At 44.5% G+C, this 13,722-nt stretch overlaps 3 protein-coding genes across 6 annotated transcripts in view; 2 read left to right on the top strand and 1 right to left on the bottom strand.

Moving 5' to 3' along the window:
* The window catches only part of LOC6728461 (trophoblast glycoprotein), a 41,434-nt gene extending 30,950 nt beyond the window's left edge, over positions 1-10,484 (top strand). For both annotated transcript variants that reach the window (XM_016176913.3, XM_016176912.3), the window contains one exon: positions 8,214-10,484. In XM_016176913.3, coding sequence (XP_016035079.1) covers positions 8,234-9,535 — 1,302 coding nt within the window. In that variant the 5' untranslated portion in view covers positions 8,214-8,233 and the 3' untranslated portion in view covers positions 9,536-10,484. The remainder of the gene's footprint in view (positions 1-8,213) is intronic.
* Positions 10,485-10,656: 172 nt separating this feature from the next.
* LOC6728462 (kynurenine aminotransferase) lies at positions 10,657-12,789 on the top strand. 3 transcript variants are annotated; one of them, XM_016176918.3, is made up of 3 exons: positions 10,657-10,748; positions 11,356-11,895; positions 11,949-12,789. In XM_016176918.3, exons 2-3 carry the CDS (start codon positions 11,356-11,358, stop codon positions 12,759-12,761), a joined length of 1,353 nt encoding a protein of 450 aa, XP_016035084.1. In that variant the 5' UTR covers positions 10,657-10,748; the 3' UTR covers positions 12,762-12,789. The 3 variants fall into 3 exon arrangements, with proteins under 3 accessions (XP_016035084.1, XP_016035083.1, XP_016035080.1); XM_016176917.3 differs by lacking the exon at positions 10,657-10,748 and adding an exon at positions 10,849-10,988; XM_016176914.2 differs by lacking the exon at positions 10,657-10,748 and adding an exon at positions 11,101-11,268.
* Positions 12,790-12,867: 78 nt separating this feature from the next.
* Positions 12,868-13,664, bottom strand: LOC6728463 (cytochrome c oxidase subunit 5A, mitochondrial). Its single transcript, XM_016175156.3, has 2 exons — positions 13,509-13,664; positions 12,868-13,442 (listed from the first exon to the last, which is right to left on the bottom strand). The coding sequence occupies exon 2, from the start codon at positions 13,439-13,441 to the stop codon at positions 12,992-12,994; it is 450 nt and encodes a 149-aa protein (XP_016035085.1). The 5' UTR covers position 13,442; positions 13,509-13,664; the 3' UTR covers positions 12,868-12,991.
* Between the last annotated feature and the right edge of the window lie 58 nt (positions 13,665-13,722).

Raw genomic sequence — 13,722 nt, forward strand, 5'->3', positions numbered from 1 at the left:
GTTAATTTTATAGTTAGCTATAACTTTTTGTGCTGTGTGAAAAGGACACGGGTGTGTCCTCCATGCATGGCAATCCAATTATCATACGGCCCCTAGGTGCTGCCATGGCACCGGCGACTCTAATTGGAAACAAACAGCTTGCCCCTGTCTGCGACCATCCACCCCCCACCCCCGCACCAAGGTCCTCCATCAAACCGCCTCAACACCCCCATTTTCCCGCCAAGAGGCCAAGTAGAGTCAAAAGCCAGGCCAGTAAAAAGTTGAGCAACAAAAACGGCGCCAAAGAAAACAGGCGGAAAACAAAACGTTGCAGGGGGGGTGGAATAAAAAAACAAATTTAGTAGATTTACATTTCCCCAACTCCTCGGGGTGGCCACCCTATAGAATTTTGCAATGCAAAAACATTCCGGGCCCAGAAGAAAAGCTTCAGCTTTCGGCCGAGCCGGCGTTTATTTGAAATTCATTCATTCGCAGTTTTTATGCCACCAAATTGTTGGCCAAGTCTGGGGGCGAGCAATAAATAGAAAAAGGGAAACGAAAAATATAGAAAAAATAACGAAACACATTTGCCGACAACGATGGAATCGAAAATATTGAATTGAAAAGCCAAACTCGGTGTCACAAAGTCCCTCCAAAAACAGTTTATACATTTTTAGGTTTTTTGTCCGCCTGTTTCAGTTTGGGCCACAACATAAAGTTGATCGAGCGAGAAGCGTGGAAAACGGCACAAAGAACGCGTTGAAAAGTTTCCAATGAAAATGGTTGGTCAAAAGGGGGGGCTGGGAAATTGGGAGCGACAGATTCGATGGAGCAGAGCGTGTTGCCTTGCAGCTTTATTCGCGGTTTTGTTTACGCGAAAAGTGTTTCACAAATTGGATTGATCCCGAAAGTGAAAGCGGAAAGCGGCGAGCGAAAACAAAAGCAACTTTCTCGCGTTAAGTGGAAAGTTGATGCAACCACAGAAACGTACTTAGTAGTGATTAAAGAACATTATTTCAATATGCAAAGAATTTCCTTCAGCTATGAAAATAATTTTGTGTTGCCTTGCAAAGTCAAAAGCCAAGCTGCTTAATTATTAAATGATAATATTTGCATAGCGAATTTCCCAATCAGACACAAATATTTTAAACATGAATCCAGCTTGAAACGATTGATTCTCAAGGCCTAAATACTAATAATTTTCTTGTTTATTTTTCTTTGCTAATTGGCGCTGGCTTGTAAAACTTTTTGAACTGATTTCGTCTATTTGAAACTAACCTTCGGTCTCGGATTATTTTCATAGCAAATAACCTAATTGTGCTGTAAGTATAATTAATTTAAATCCGCAAAGCAAAATTCAACCCTTTTCCTACGTTCATATTTGCTTGCCTAACTATACATAAACTTTAAATATCACATGTCAATCAACAGGATTTAATGGTTTTATTAAACACATTTTCACGTCATTTGAGGACTCAAAGCTCTTTGAACCGCAGAAAATAAGGCGAACAAAAAGTGTTATGAATTCAGTGCTTTTCACCACTGAGGTTTTTCCATTTGACAAATAGAAAGCCAAAACTACAAAAACCAGCCAGAAAACTTTGTCGCACAACGGCTGAGCAAAAAAGAGAAGAGAGGGAAAACAAAACATGCGAAAAACACAAACGAGAGAATAAATACGCCATGCCTTTTGAAAAAGGAGGGGGAGGGGGCACCAAAAGAGGCGTGGCTGTGCGTTTGCAATTCGAGCGCTTTTAATGCAATTTGTAAGTGTCGCGCGAGTTGGGCGCGTTTTGATCGCGTTTCGGCCGCGTTTTGCGCGCGACTTCTCTTGCATAAATTTGCTAAACAAAAGGGGTTTGCGGAAGTGGGGGGGGAATTTCCGGCCAAGCCCTGCTATTCGTAATTGTCGCCTGCCTATTCTCTCCATCTTTCTAAATTCCGCCTATGCACTCGAAATAACTTGAGCTAAAAGTTTACATTTTTTAGACCTTAAAAAAGACATTGATAAAAAAAGAAAGTGTATACAATGTAAATACATTCTTAAGTTAGATAAATATAAAATATATTTCATTTAATATTTTATTTTTTTTTATTTAACATATACATACGTGTAAAGTTTTTAAGTAAGACAAGTTGCCAAGAATTTGTGGTCTAAAAGTTTCCAAATCGCTTCAAATTTTTTGCATATCTCATAAGCCTAATTTCTCTAAGTGTACACCCGCTTCCCTTCAGTATTCGATGTATTTTTGACAGCAATTCTTGTTAGGAGGCGAAATAGGGTTCGCAGTCTGCTGATGCTATAAATGCTGTTCGAAAACGGATTGCAAATGCCGCTCGGATTTTTGTTGCCACGGTTGTTGCCGTCGTTCTTGTTGTTTGTGCTGTTATTGTTGTTGCTGTAGTGGCTGCAGTTCTTGTTGGCAACACGTGCAATTTTCTGCCTGGTTATATGCACTTGGCCAAGTGTTGTTGGCAACGTGTTTCGGGTGTTTGTGCATCTGCATCTCTTTCGATCCGTTCGTTTCGTTCAGAAGTGTGGGTATGTGTGGGTGTGTATTTATCCGGGCTTCTCGTTTCTGCTTTTATTCCAATTACCAATTTGGATTGGATTTACGTTTTAAAGCCACACCGGAGATGGAACGAAAAATCTTTAAAATTTGAAGCGAGGCAACTCGTGTTATTCTCTTTAAGTTGCCATCAAGGCCTTTTTTATGCAGACCACAAAAAAATAATTTTAACTCTGTAATTAGAACAAGCTAAATAAGTTTCCTGACCTTGAGAAAACGTTTTCGCAGCAGAAAATACACCCACTAAGTAGAAAATGAAACTTCCCCATGAAATAAACTTATCGCAGTTCGCAAAACACGTGCTTTCCACAGGTTTATGCCATTATACGAGGTGTTCTCCGCTTTCCCGCTATTGAACCCACTCACCTAATGACCTGCCGCCTCTGCTAACCTGCCACGCCCCCTGGACGTCCCGCCTGCAACTGGTTAACCACATCATAAACCTGGAGTCTGCTCCATCCCCCACACCATTGCGTTATTGCCAGCGGTGCATGAGTGTGTCTTTAAAAGACCGCAAAGCCACAATTCACACTCTTGGCCAACTTTCACATTTCCCTTACGTTTCCCCCTGCAGCTTTTCCGTTCGGCGTGTGAAAAACTTCGCAGACTTCCCGCCTCCAAAAAAGGGGGATGCGGGGGATGGAGCCCCACTTACTTGGCCATTGAAGTGCAATTAGCTGTCTGCTAATTACATAGTCCAAGCGGATGCGAAGGCTCTGACCAAGCCGCGATGGCGTGAGGAGATCCTTTCCCTCGTTCTCCTTCTCCATCTCCGCCTCCAGTTCCTGCCACGCCCATTTAACGCCCATGCCATTGTGGCTTCTGTATTCTGTCAGACTCGTATATTTTGCACTTTGCACGGCGCACTCATAATGAAATTATGAAGCCAACGTGCACCAATTTCATATTGCGGCGGACATTTTTCCCCGCCTTGCGTCCTGCATCCTTAAACCCCTCGCACCCCTCGCGATTTTCCGCTCCCGGTGAACTTTCCTAATTGAGTTTCGTGCAGCAAGGACGCGCAAGAGGACAGGATAGTAAGCCATGCCGGGACTGCAGTCGCGTTTAATTGCATTGGCAAGGAGAGCGCGCTCCTCAAAAGCCAGCACCAGCATCTGAGCAACCGCCAGCAGGTTGACAATGAACATGGCCAAGAGGGGAGCTCATGGCCTGGCTGGAATGGAAGGGGATGTGATGGAGGGGAGTGGACAAGGGATGGTTCTAGGGTTCCATCCCGACGAGTGTTGCCTACTTACTCGCTTCTCGCTCCACTTGCACTCAATGAGGGCATAAACAAGCCAGAACAAAGCCGTCAGAATGGAAAAACAGTTTCCCTCGTAATTCAGGTCCACACTGGGGAAAATATATCTGCCGAGGTATCAGAAGATAATTCCATAAGGGCACTCATTTATTGCCTTTTCATTATAATAATAAATTAGGTTTCTAATTACGCATTCAAAAGCCACTTTGATTCAATTTTCTATACATTTAAGTGCTGTATTCATATGCTAGAATCGAAAAAGAATACTTGCGCTTATTTCATGTGCAGAAACTTTTGCTTTTCTTTATAGATTTAATGGCATAAAGTTTGACAGCACGATAACTCACCAAGGGAAAGTGTAACAACAAGTCTCTGAACTATTTTCCCTCGTACACTTAAGTTTATTGCAGCTACGGCTCGATTTCCTTGATGTTAGATTAGTGTTTTCTCGCTGGCAGCCCATTCGCCTACTTAAAAACCCCAGGCAACTCGCTGGAAATTTATTGCCAGCCCAAGAACAGTTAGTTGGCCATTTTTGGCTACTGGCAATGGTCCAGGAGTTGGACTAGGATCTGCAGCTGGAACTGTTGCCGGAGTTGGCGAAAAGCTTTTAAACATTTCAACATTTCTCACTCCCGCTTAATGACTGCCGGGCAGGACATTAAACGCTTGTTGGCCGCATTAGGATTTCCGTAATGCAGTTGGCACAGCGAGGCGAGCAGCACTTCACCAGCACCTCCTCCTCTAGTTCCAGTTGCTTCTCCCATCCCTCAGCTCCTTCCTTCCATTTACCCAGTTGGATGCGAATTGCAGCTGCGAAATTCTCTCTGAAGAGCTTTTCATTCGCAAGTGTTGCCCGAAAGTATGCAACGAGTTGTGCCAACAATGAAATTTGACTGGCGAAACTCCCAAGGACGACCCGTTCTCACCCAAACAACCACCTCCAACCCATCCCTTCTCGAAAAGTGGGGGGCGTGGCATCGCCTTTCAGTGCGAAAAACCGGTAAGAGCCTTGGCCACAGCATCCGATTGAGGAGAGCTGCGATAATGGAGACATCTGCTCAGCAATTTTAAGGGGATCCTGAATGGGCGTGGGGGTTATTTAATGAGAATAACTTGAACTAAGCGTTGAGAAATTCGAGGTAGTACTGGTACTAGGAGAGATTCAAAAAGTTAGGCAATATTTAAGGACTCTTTGAGAGGGATATTCAGCATGTGTTGTCTATTGAGGGATTTAAAGGTGGAACATGCATTCCACCCCAGTTACCACGAAATATCCGATCAAAAGCAAACCGACGCGAAATCTGAAAATATGCACAGATAAAATTCGGTTTTTCGCAAATGTCAAATAATGGTGATAAGCGAAAATGGCGGGGAATGGGTTAGTCGAAAGTGAACCTAATTGGCTGTCATTAGTTGGCATAAGCTGAATTTGGGTAGAGCTGTGAATTTCCTCTGGGATCGTCTGACACCACCATGCCACATCTATTCATATGCCACCATACAGTTATGCTCTAATTAGACCAAACAACCACACACACAAAGTCAACCACACACGCACGCTCGCACACACACTCACTCACTTGCACACACAGCGACGTCCAAAGCTCGTTCTCATCGTGCATTACAAATTGAGGGAGCACCTTCAATTCCACTCCCATATTCGCCATTTTTCACCTGCTCCTGCCCCTGCTCCTCTTTTTGGTCCTGCTCCACCTGCTGCTCCTTTGTATTGCAACTGCCAAGTGGCTGGCACTTCACCACTAACGAATTAAAGGACGAGCGGGACAGAAGAAGAATTAGAGCGGGAGTCATGCAAACGCAAGGCACGTACAAAAAATCGAAAAAAAAAAAATATTAACAAACAAGAAATGTATGTTTGCATCGTAAACCGAAGCTTGGCATACCTTTACAGGCTGCATTAAATTTCCAAAGAATGTCCATCTAAGTGTAGCAAATTGCATAAAGTCACGGAGCTACATTTTATCTACATATGTATGTTTATTTATAAGTAGATAGATAGATAAGTAGTAGATACGATTAGTTTGCTAGACAAAATAGAGAAAACGTTAGGTTGCTGTTTTGGAGCGATTAATTTCTTTTGTATTATAATTGAGAATTTTTTTATTATATTTTTCTAATATTTTGTGTTTAATAGCAGTATTACTTATATATAACTTTCAAAATAAATAGGAAGGACATCACAATGTATGTTAAGTAGTACAGCCCCATTAAATGACTGATATATGTATGTATATTATCAAATAGGAATGCCATTTGAAGGTCAACTTGTCAGAGGGAGATATTTATGTTCAACCCTGGACTTACATATCCATTTAAATGAATTATACCTTTCGGCAGGGTATAAAGACACACACAAAAATGTACAGCATTATTATTTTACTTGCGCTTGTTACATACACATTATGCCGCTGTTATTGTAGTTGTTTGGCTTTGTTGTTTCTGCTGCCGCTGTTTCTTTTATGTATTATTATTATTTTACGCGCATGCATAAATTCCAGCGAGAAGCGAGCCGAGTGCAGTAAAGAAGGAACAAATGCTGTTTGTTTGCCTTATTATTGCAGTGGAATGCCCGGGGGCGAAACAAAGCTGGTGGAGATGGGGTTGCCGGTGGAGATGGTGGCCAGGTGGGCTGGCACACTGAAGGTGTATGAGATTGCAACAGTAAACACACAAAGCAAACAAAAACAAAGACATAAAAAAAGTTAAAATTAAAGTAAAACGGCAGGGGGGAAAGGGGTGCGGCAGAGTGCGGCTGCTTGTTAGTCCGACAAACCGGAAGTGACTCACACACACGCAGCGTTTACCTGCAACGAAAGATTCAAGTGGAGTGCAGCTTTGTGCCTTTCAACCTTGGCTAAAAGAGATGCAAACGTTTATGGTCGAAAAGTGGGCGTGCAGAGAGAAAAACTAAATATCAAATGCAATACTTTCACACTCCACTTATCTCGCACTAATTGGCAAATATTTCCGATTTGTGGTGGATAAATATTTGGAAATTTGTAAATTTCATTTACCATCATAAATTTTAGTCCGGGAAACAGGCAACATAATTGCCAGTCGAGATAATTAAGTGGTCTTCTCTCGGTGAGTAGCGTAGGCTGCCTGCTGGGCCCATTAAAACGCATTTAGTTTTCAATTTTCCCTGCCGGGAATTTGATTCGCTCATTAGCATCGAGTGACCCTTGGCCAGGCGCCTAGTTCAAGAGCAGCAACATCCAATCGGAAGCACCCTCTTAACAGGCAAATTAATGGTCACAGAGATCCAATTCACGCCAGGATAGGGGCTTCATTCCGGCAATTCTGTTTCACTTCAACATTTTGCAGCTAACCGATGGAATTTCAGATCCTTTAAGGCTGGCAAACCGACAGGGTTTCACAAAAATCTGCCCTCCTTAAAATTGAGCAAAATCTTTAGTCCTAAACGGCACTAATTGGTCTCACAAAATTGTTCTATAGCCATTGTTACAGTGTTTGGTTTCATAACTTCTATTGTTTTACAGCAAATTTTCCTTTCTGTATTTATTATTGACGAAAACGAATATTTGGTGTCAGTCATTTTATTTAAAGCAATTTATCGACGTCTCTGTTTCTGATGGAGCAATTTGGTCTTTAATGAGGTTTTTGAAAGACCAATTTGATTTTAAGTATCTGCTAAATTTTTACTGTTGGTTGGGTAAAACAAACACATTTGATCTACTGCCTTAGCTAAGTGTTTTCTCAACAGACTTAAATTTTTTACTCGCCACCCACTGCGTTTTTAATAAACTCACTCATAAACACTCACACACACTCACTCGCTTCCACTAAGCAAATAGCAATAAAAGCCGAAAAATAATCAGGTTTACGGCTGCTCCTCGAGTTTCTGCTCCTGTTGCGGTTGGATGACTGCCACAGTCCGCCGGAGTGCCCTTCAGGCGTTTGTTGTGCCCCCCGACGACGAAAAGTTTGCCAGAAAACAGAAATTACCCATACGCCGCGTGGGCCGACGATTGAAGTGGGCCGCGGAGGACGGGAGAAGATAGCCTCATCGCTTAGGTGTGGCACACTGTTCCGGCTTTCATAAGCACATAAATCTGCAACTTGTGTAGCATAAATAAGCTGTCTGCTCGGTGGAAAAGGGGTGGCCATGGCTAGTCAGGCACCTGAACAAATTCGGGAATCCCTGATGCATGTGCTCCACTACAAAATGCATTATCAGCCAATAAACCACTTTGCTATAGCACACAGCCAAAGAATATCTGCGCTCAAGCAGATAATTTCCCAGCTCAAATATCCACAATCCAGACATCAAAATTTAATGGATCACTCTTTAAATAATCTTAAACAACCTAATTCAAATCCTTAATTAATAATTTGTATCTGCTTTGCATTAATTACAGGCTTCAACAAACATAAAATCATGCAACCCACCGAACTGAGGAAAATGATACTGATCGTGGCCATCGCTGCCATTATCCTGGCGATCGGCGCAGGCGGCGTCCTGGGCGAAAATACCTCCAGTTGCGGACCGAACTTTCCGGCGGCGTGCAGTTGCGGCCAGGAGATGTACGAGAGCGAGATGCAGTACGTGGTGAACTGCACGAACGCAGGATTGGTGAACACCAGCGTGCTGGAATTCATGCCCGACCAGGTGGAGGTGCTGATCTTCACGGGCAACCGGATCACTGAGCTGCCGTGGAACGTCTTTGGCAGCATCAACAACTACAAGCAGCTGCGCATCGTGGACATGAGCAGCAACCACATCCGCGAGATTCGCGGCAAGAGCTATCACCATGTGCCGCGCGTGGAGCGCCTGATTCTCAACCACAACAATCTGAGCATCTCGAGGTACGAGGACGAGGTGAATCACCATCACCCACGCGTCTTCTCGAACTTCATTAATCTGCAGAGTCTGCATCTCACCGATGCCTTTGAGGACAATAGCTCGCCGCAGCTGAGCGAGGATCTGCACGACATCTTTGTGAACAGCCAGTTGGTAAAGTTGCAGAAGCTGCATCTGGAGCAGAACGAGATCACGCACTTCAAGGATCGCAATGTCTTCTGCGACCTGCCATCGTTGCGTGACCTCCATTTGGGCGACAACGATCTGCGGGACCTCAACTTCGAGGTGCGCTGCTTGAACAATCTGCGCTTCCTCGACCTGGAGCGCAATAAGTTCGGCTTCGTGAAGCCGACCGATCTTCGGGTGCTCAATGAGCTGGAGGAGCGCCCCAACCGCACGGCCAACTTGATCGTTGACTTCAACCTCAATCCCTTTGGCTGCGACTGCCGCACTGCTCCGTTCCGCGCGTGGATAACCACCACCAGGGTGACGGTGCGCAACAAGGACAGTCTGATGTGCTTCCATTCGACGGGACACGTGGACGCCGAGCCCGCTCACCTCCTGCAGATGGATATGGGTCAGTGTGCGGACGCCATCGCCGCCGCTGCCACGATACTAAACACCGCAGAGGATGAGCCGCACTACGGCGATCCGGAGGCGTCTCATCTCCAACCTCAGGCCCATATCAGCGGTCACACGGCCACTCTGATCTTCCTGCTGATCGTACTCACCATGATCCTGCTCGGACTTCTGGTGGCACTCGTCTACGTCAGTAGAGACAAGTTGAAATACATGATAACGCCGGTGTTCGACAATGTGGCCAAGAAGGTGCAGTACACATCGATCAAGGACGAAGACTGCCCGGAGGTGCACGTTTAGGAGCTTCACTTCACCCACAGAATCAACACAAAAAGAGAGAAGGAGAGGAATAAAGCTCGGTTTCCACTTTTAATTTCAAACAGAAAGCCATTCGATTTCCTGAAATTGTATCAAGGCCACAAAAGTTCCTGCAGTTTCCAAAGGATATAACTTAAAAGATTCTTCGATTGAAATTGAAATTGTGAAGAATTGTTTCTTACATTCACTCTACTAATTTCTATAGAACACTATTTGTTTGAAATTGAATTCGAAACCGGGCCAATATCCTCAGATTCGTTTTTGCCATTAGCGTTTCGCAAAACGTGTGCCATTCACAATGGAAGAGGACGAGATGGAGGAAACAATAGGATCACACTGAAGTCCCAACCAGAATCAGAACATCAGCCTTTGTTTCGTAGTACTTAAGCCAATTGTTGCATTTAACAGCGGATGGAATGTGGCCACATAAATTACTGCAACAAAACCACATTACACAGAGAAGAACACAATTTCTTTAGATTTAGCGGTTTTCTATCTTAACTTTAAGTCAGTTATGCGTTCTATGATTTCGAAGCAAAGGAATCGTACGAAAGGAGAAGGCAAAGCGGGCCTGTATCAACCGATTTGACCACACATATATAGTGACATATATATATAGAAACAGACACATATATATACATGCATATATCGTAACAAACACTTTAGTGTTATCTGTGATTTAAGTTTAGTAGCTTTACTTTGTTGAAACTCTGCAGAAAGAACATTTTAAATCGAAATTGGTCTAAAACAAACTTCAATTCTTTTTATAGCATTACAGATAATTCTACACTCAATGAAATGTAAACTGTTTCGATGCTTAATATGTTATTAATCAATTAATTTGTCAATTATACTAGCTGTACGATGATTTCTCCCTTGATTAACTACCAATAACAAGCATTTTTTATAAATAAACTTTTGAAAAATGAAATTAAATGCGTTTTAAATTTATTTGTGTGGGTTTCATTGGACTTGCATACATACCCAAATAATTTGAACATATTTTTAAAAACTTATTCGCGGCAATGCTGAAATTATATTTTGAATTCGATTTATTTTCGATATAAGTCGATAGTTGATTTGACCGATTTTTCGTGCGTGATTTGAATGGCATCCCTGGTCCTCGACTATCGATAACAATGCAAACAGTGTTTTAGGTCACCTACAATTTTATAAACAATCCGCAGCTTATTTTGTAAGTTACAGCTCAAATGCCGAATTCTAAGATGTATTCAAAGTTGTTGTCAAATTAGAGAACCCTTTTATTTTGAGTGTCTGGTTAAGTGTCATTTTGTATTCAAGGTCAAGGCTGCCAACTAGAAATGATCGTGGAATTAAAGCTCGTTTGAGTCGTTATCAATCGGTTTAAAATTGTGAAATCTGTAATTCGAAAAGAAAGATGATCATGATTTTTGTTTCCTGCAGCTAATTTTGGGTGAATTTCAGATCAATTTGTATATGGCGGCATTAACTTTATACGCACTTGCTTATTTGCATATTTCAGCTTGCATGTGTGCGTGAGCGCTTTAAAACAAAATCGTATCGCATATAGATATTCCGCTAGTCTAATCACAATTCAGTGCCATTATGCAACGTCACCGCGCAGTGCAGGCCTCCAGCATTTAACTCAACAATTGCATTTAAAAGTTAACCAGTGATATAGTTTATTGTTACATTCGAGATCAGACATCAGACCCGCAGAGACGACAGGCAAAGTGCGTGCTTATCGCGCAATAAACAATCTAGACACGCGGTGATAAGGCGAAAGGGAGCGATCAGTCACTAAAGTCACCTTTTTACAGATGCTACGCAGCTGCCAGTTAACCCTCTCCGCCGCCAAGAGGAGACTTCGCGAGCAGTTCCAGTTGCAAGCCCTTCGTCACCAGCAGACTGCCAGTAAAATGGAGAAATTCGATCTGCCCAAGCGACTGCAGGGTAGCACGCCCAGCGTCTGGAACGAGTACATTGCCCTGGCCATGCAATATAAGCCCCTGAACTTGGGACAGGGATTTCCCGATGATGCCGCTCCCGAGTACGTGACCCACTCGTTGGCCGACATTGCCAAGGAGGAGAATCCTCTTCTGCATCAGTACACTCGCGGTTACGGTCATGTTCGCCTGGTCAATGCGCTATCCAAGCTGTATAGCGGTCTCGTCGGCAAGGAGCTAAATCCCCTCAGCGACATCCTGATTACCTCAGGAGCCTACGAAGCTCTCTACTCCACCATCATGGGCCATGTGGACGTGGGCGACGAGGTGATCATTATTGAACCGTTCTTTGATTGCTACGAGCCTATGGTCAAGATGGCCGGTGGAGTGCCCCGCTTTATTCCTCTAAAATTGGTAAGAACCTCAATAGAAAAATAAGTTCCTTTTTTAACGTGTATAATTTTTAGCGCAAGGCAGAAGGACCAATCAGCTCTGCCGACTGGGTGCTGGATGACGCCGAGTTCGAGAGTCTGTTCAACTCTAAAACAAAGATGATTATCCTAAACACACCCCACAACCCTATTGGAAAGGTCTTCAACCGGAAAGAGCTAGAGAGGATAGCCGAGCTCTGCCGCAAGTGGAATGTGCTGTGCGTCTCGGACGAGGTGTATGAGTGGTTGGTGTTCGACGGAGCCGAGCACATCCGAATCTGCACGCTGCCGGGCATGTGGGATCGCACCATTACTCTGGGATCAGCGGGCAAGACCTTCTCAGTGACTGGTTGGAAGATAGGCTGGGCCTACGGACCCGCTGAACTGATTCGAAACCTGCAGATGGTGCACCAGAACTCTGTGTACACCTGCCCAACGCCGCTCCAGGAGGGCGTCGCACGCAGTTTCGAGGTAGAACTGGCCCGTTTGGGTCAGCCGGAGAGCTACTTCCTTAGCCTGCCGCGCGAGCTCAAGCAGAAGCGTGACTTCATGGCCAAGTTCCTGTCCGAATCTGGTATGCGTCCCACCATTCCTGAGGGTGGCTACTTTATGCTGGCAGACTGGTCTCCACTGGCGGACAAGATCGATCTAAGCTCTGAGCCGGACAAGCATCGGGATTACAAGTTTACCAAGTGGATGACGAAGAACATGGGCTTGCAGGGCATCCCGCCAAGTGCCTTCTACAGCGAACCCAACAAACATCTGGGGGAGGACTTTGTGCGCTACTGCTTCATCAAGAAGCAAGAGAACCTGGATAAGGCGGCCGAACTGCTGTCCAAATGGAAATAGTCGCCGGACAATAAACGAATTGCTATCAGCCGCTTTGTTTATCTCTGCCCGAATGCAGTTCCCTAACCTGGGTGTTACGTAACCAACAGGGAAAACAACCTTGTGCTGGTGTGGTAGCCTTACTGCAATCTCCATTTATTAGCAATCCAACAACATGTTCATCCGCACCATGTATTAGATAGGTAGCTAGTGTATATTGTGTTCTGTGTGTTTAAACTAGTGTTCTCCGCTTAGGCATCGTACACGGACTTCAGGGCCAACTCGGGCTTGTCGTAGCCCAGCTCCTCGATGGTTGGGATGCCCAGCTCCTGCAGTGTGGGAGTGATCTTCTCCAGCAAATAGGGATAGAGGGTGGCCTTCTGGTCGCCGCACTTGTCCTTGCATCCCTCCAGCCACCTGATGGCCAGTGCAATGTCGTTGACGCGACGGCTGGCGCGCAGACCGGCCTCGATGATCTTGGGGCTGGGCACCAGATCCATGCCCAGCAGATCGTTCATACCCTTGCGGATCTCCCAGCCGTCAATGCCCTCACGGCTGAAGTACTTCTCGTAGCGCTTGTCGAACTCCTCCGCCGATTCCTCGGTTCCGTGCAGACAGCGCACGGCGGCCACGCGCGACGACGTGCCGACGAGGCTGCTGCGGAGGGCGCTTGCCAGGTTACGGGCCGTGATGCTCAACATGCTGCCGTTAAAAACAGTAAAATGCTTGTTAATTGCAAAAATTTGGTTAAGTAACAGCTCGACTCACTTTTCTTGTTCTTGCTACTTTTCACACGGGTATGACAGATCTGTGTGATGGTTGGCAACACTGGCTTTTCAGGGATGGGCACGTTTTTAAGTGTCGCTGTCACTGAACAGTGAGATATTTAAATAGTTTGTGCTACAGTATATTTTAAATTTAGGTAAGGTCACAGTTTTTTTTCTTTATATTTTATTTCTCGATCTTGTCCAAAACAGAAAGA

The sequence above is a fragment of the Drosophila simulans genome, chromosome 3R (assembly GCF_016746395.2).
Source record: "Drosophila simulans strain w501 chromosome 3R, Prin_Dsim_3.1, whole genome shotgun sequence".
In the NCBI taxonomy this organism is placed as follows: Eukaryota; Metazoa; Arthropoda; class Insecta; order Diptera; family Drosophilidae; genus Drosophila; species Drosophila simulans.

Bases quoted from the DNA above. Each gene is read 5' to 3' on its own strand.
- LOC6728462 (XM_016176918.3), top strand. From the start codon at position 11,356: ATGCTACGCAGCTGCCAGTTAACCCTCTCCGCCGCCAAGAGGAGACTT. The intron at 11,896-11,948 runs GTAAGAACCTCA...TATAATTTTTAG, and splicing joins GCTTTATTCCTCTAAAATTG to CGCAAGGCAGAAGGACCAAT.
- LOC6728463 (XM_016175156.3), bottom strand. From the start codon at position 13,441: ATGTTGAGCATCACGGCCCGTAACCTGGCAAGCGCCCTCCGCAGCAGC.